The 2,144-nt window shown below is 38.2% G+C and overlaps 1 protein-coding gene across 1 annotated transcript in view; it reads left to right on the top strand.

The window, feature by feature from the left end:
* The window catches only part of LOC104982717 (ankyrin repeat domain-containing protein 26-like), a 48,040-nt gene that overhangs the window by 35,652 nt on the left and 10,244 nt on the right, over nt 1-2,144 (top strand). The window contains exon 10 of the mRNA XM_010832138.1: nt 1,801-1,964. Within this exon, the coding sequence (XP_010830440.1) occupies nt 1,801-1,964 (164 nt within the window). The remainder of the gene's footprint in view (nt 1-1,800; nt 1,965-2,144) is intronic.

The following is a 2,144-nucleotide window of genomic DNA, read 5'->3' as shown; positions in this document are numbered from 1 at the left end:
CAGAGCCGACAGTAGAGAGAAGATGATCATTAGCATCCAAGACCAGTTTCAGCAGATCATGAGAAAACTTCAGGCCGAACGTGAGAAACAAGGTCTGATGCTGGAGGAACGAAACAAGGAGTTAGTCAAGGAATGTAATCATTTAAAAGAGAGAATGTGTCAGTACGAAAATGAGAAAGCAGAAGGAGAAGTGAGTATCCAGAAGGAGAAGTATCTCAGACTTCCTGAAAGAAAGTTCAAAGTGATTCTTGATTCTGGGTAAATGTTGAATCTAGTTGGATATAAAAAATACACAGGCTGTGAATCTATGGTCTCTAAACCAGCCTAAAAGCACACCTTGTATCCAGCAAATAAAAATTAGACCGAAGAAATCCTTTACTTTGAATAGGGACATTGTGTTGTTTATGAAATGCTAAGAGATTTAGTTCTAAATTGTTAACGTAGACAGGTACTAGTAATCTACTCTTTATTAAGGTAATAATTTTAACCTTTATGTTACCACATTTCAGTATCATGATGAAGCAGATAAATGAAATGCTCAAACCTGAAATGAATATTTTGAAATGAAGCTTCAGTTACCTGGATTATCTTGATAGTGAATTCCAGGTTTCCCAGAGGCTATATTTTGTATACCGTACTTTGGCTTCAGTAGCTTCTCATAGCTTTTTGTTATATTTGTTGGTACAATTTTATTTTTTATTCATGTCAGTTTGAGTTAATACGGGAAACATTTTAGCCTTGAATCATTTGTTCTTAAAGCCTCTCAACTCTTCAAATGCATCTGCTTATCATTAAATCATAATCTGGGACTCAGGTGGTGAACTTTAGCAAAACTATTCTTGATTTAATCTTCCCACTGCTGTTTATGATTTACTTAATATTTTTACAAACAATTTGCTCATAATTCTCATTTTAAGTATCAATTACTATCATTTGAATACAAGCTTGTCCTCTAAAAATGAAGGACGGCAGGATTCGTGAGCAGCAGGAATGGAGTGAGTCAGGGAGAGGGTTGTAGGAGCTGTGGTCTGGAGGCAGGTGGAGGCCAAGTTGTCGAGGCTCCTTGAAGGCCATGGGAGCAACCTCATTTTTTTAATTTCATTTTTCTTTTATATTGGAATATGGTTGATTTACAATTTTGTGTTAGTTTCAGATGTACAGGAAACTGATTCAGTTATACATGTATCCATTCTTTTTCAGTTCCTTTTCCCAGGTAGGTTACTACAGAATATTGAGTAGAGTTCCCTGTGCTCTCCAGTAGGTCCTTACGGTTAGCCAAGGGCAAAGGTGGGGAGGAGGGATAAATTAGGAGTTTGGGATTAACATAGACACCCTACTAGGTATAAAAGAGATAAGCAACAAGGGAATGGCCCCATTTTTCTGCTGAGGTAGGAATCTATTGGAAAGATCTGAGCACTGGTTGGAACCTGTGAAGATCTCTAAGTTAATCAAAGCTTCTAGTAAAAAAGGAAAATGTTTCCACAGTGTGGAATTTTCCACCACTTGTCCCACCTTCACGCTCATTTCTTTCTGGACGTGAGGTGGTGACGCTCTGCAGATTTATTGGGAGGGGCAGGGCGTGGACAGTGGGGCCGCATCCTTTGAGTAACTTAACGTCAGGAAGGCTGGAGGGTGGCCCCTTCTGTGTCTGTAACTAGATTCAGTGAGGAGGAAAAAGAAGGGGAGTTGCTGTCTGTGGCGATAGTTTTCAAAGTCCATATGTTGGAGTTATCTGTTATTAACATAACATAATAGTAAAGTGATTTGATAAACTCAGTGACACAGCATCTTATTAGGCAGTGGTGAGACAACTTCAACAAGAACTGGATGACGCTGTAAAAAAGCAGTCTGTGTCGGAGGCTTCACTGAGGGTCACGTCATGTTATTGTCCTAAGTTAGAAGCTGAGGCACAGGATTTGAAGAACAATTGTAAACTACTACAACCACGTCAAGTCACAAGTCAGGTATGTTTGAAATTGAACGTGTTAACAGTTAATATGTAGGATAAAGTGTTTTAGGACACTCATTTTCATGGTCAGCTTTCTTCTGTAATTTTGTTACAAGTAACTTACTACAATTTTCTTATTATCTTTATAATGCACTTGTTTCTTAAACTCAGACTTTCATCCTGCCATTTGCATTAT

This window comes from Bison bison, unplaced genomic scaffold (genome assembly GCF_000754665.1).
Source record: "Bison bison bison isolate TAMUID 2011002044 unplaced genomic scaffold, Bison_UMD1.0 scf7180017864538, whole genome shotgun sequence".
Classification (NCBI taxonomy): domain Eukaryota; kingdom Metazoa; phylum Chordata; class Mammalia; order Artiodactyla; family Bovidae; genus Bison; species Bison bison.
Note: the sequence above shows the minus strand (reverse complement) of the source record. Positions and strands in the feature narration are given on the sequence as shown.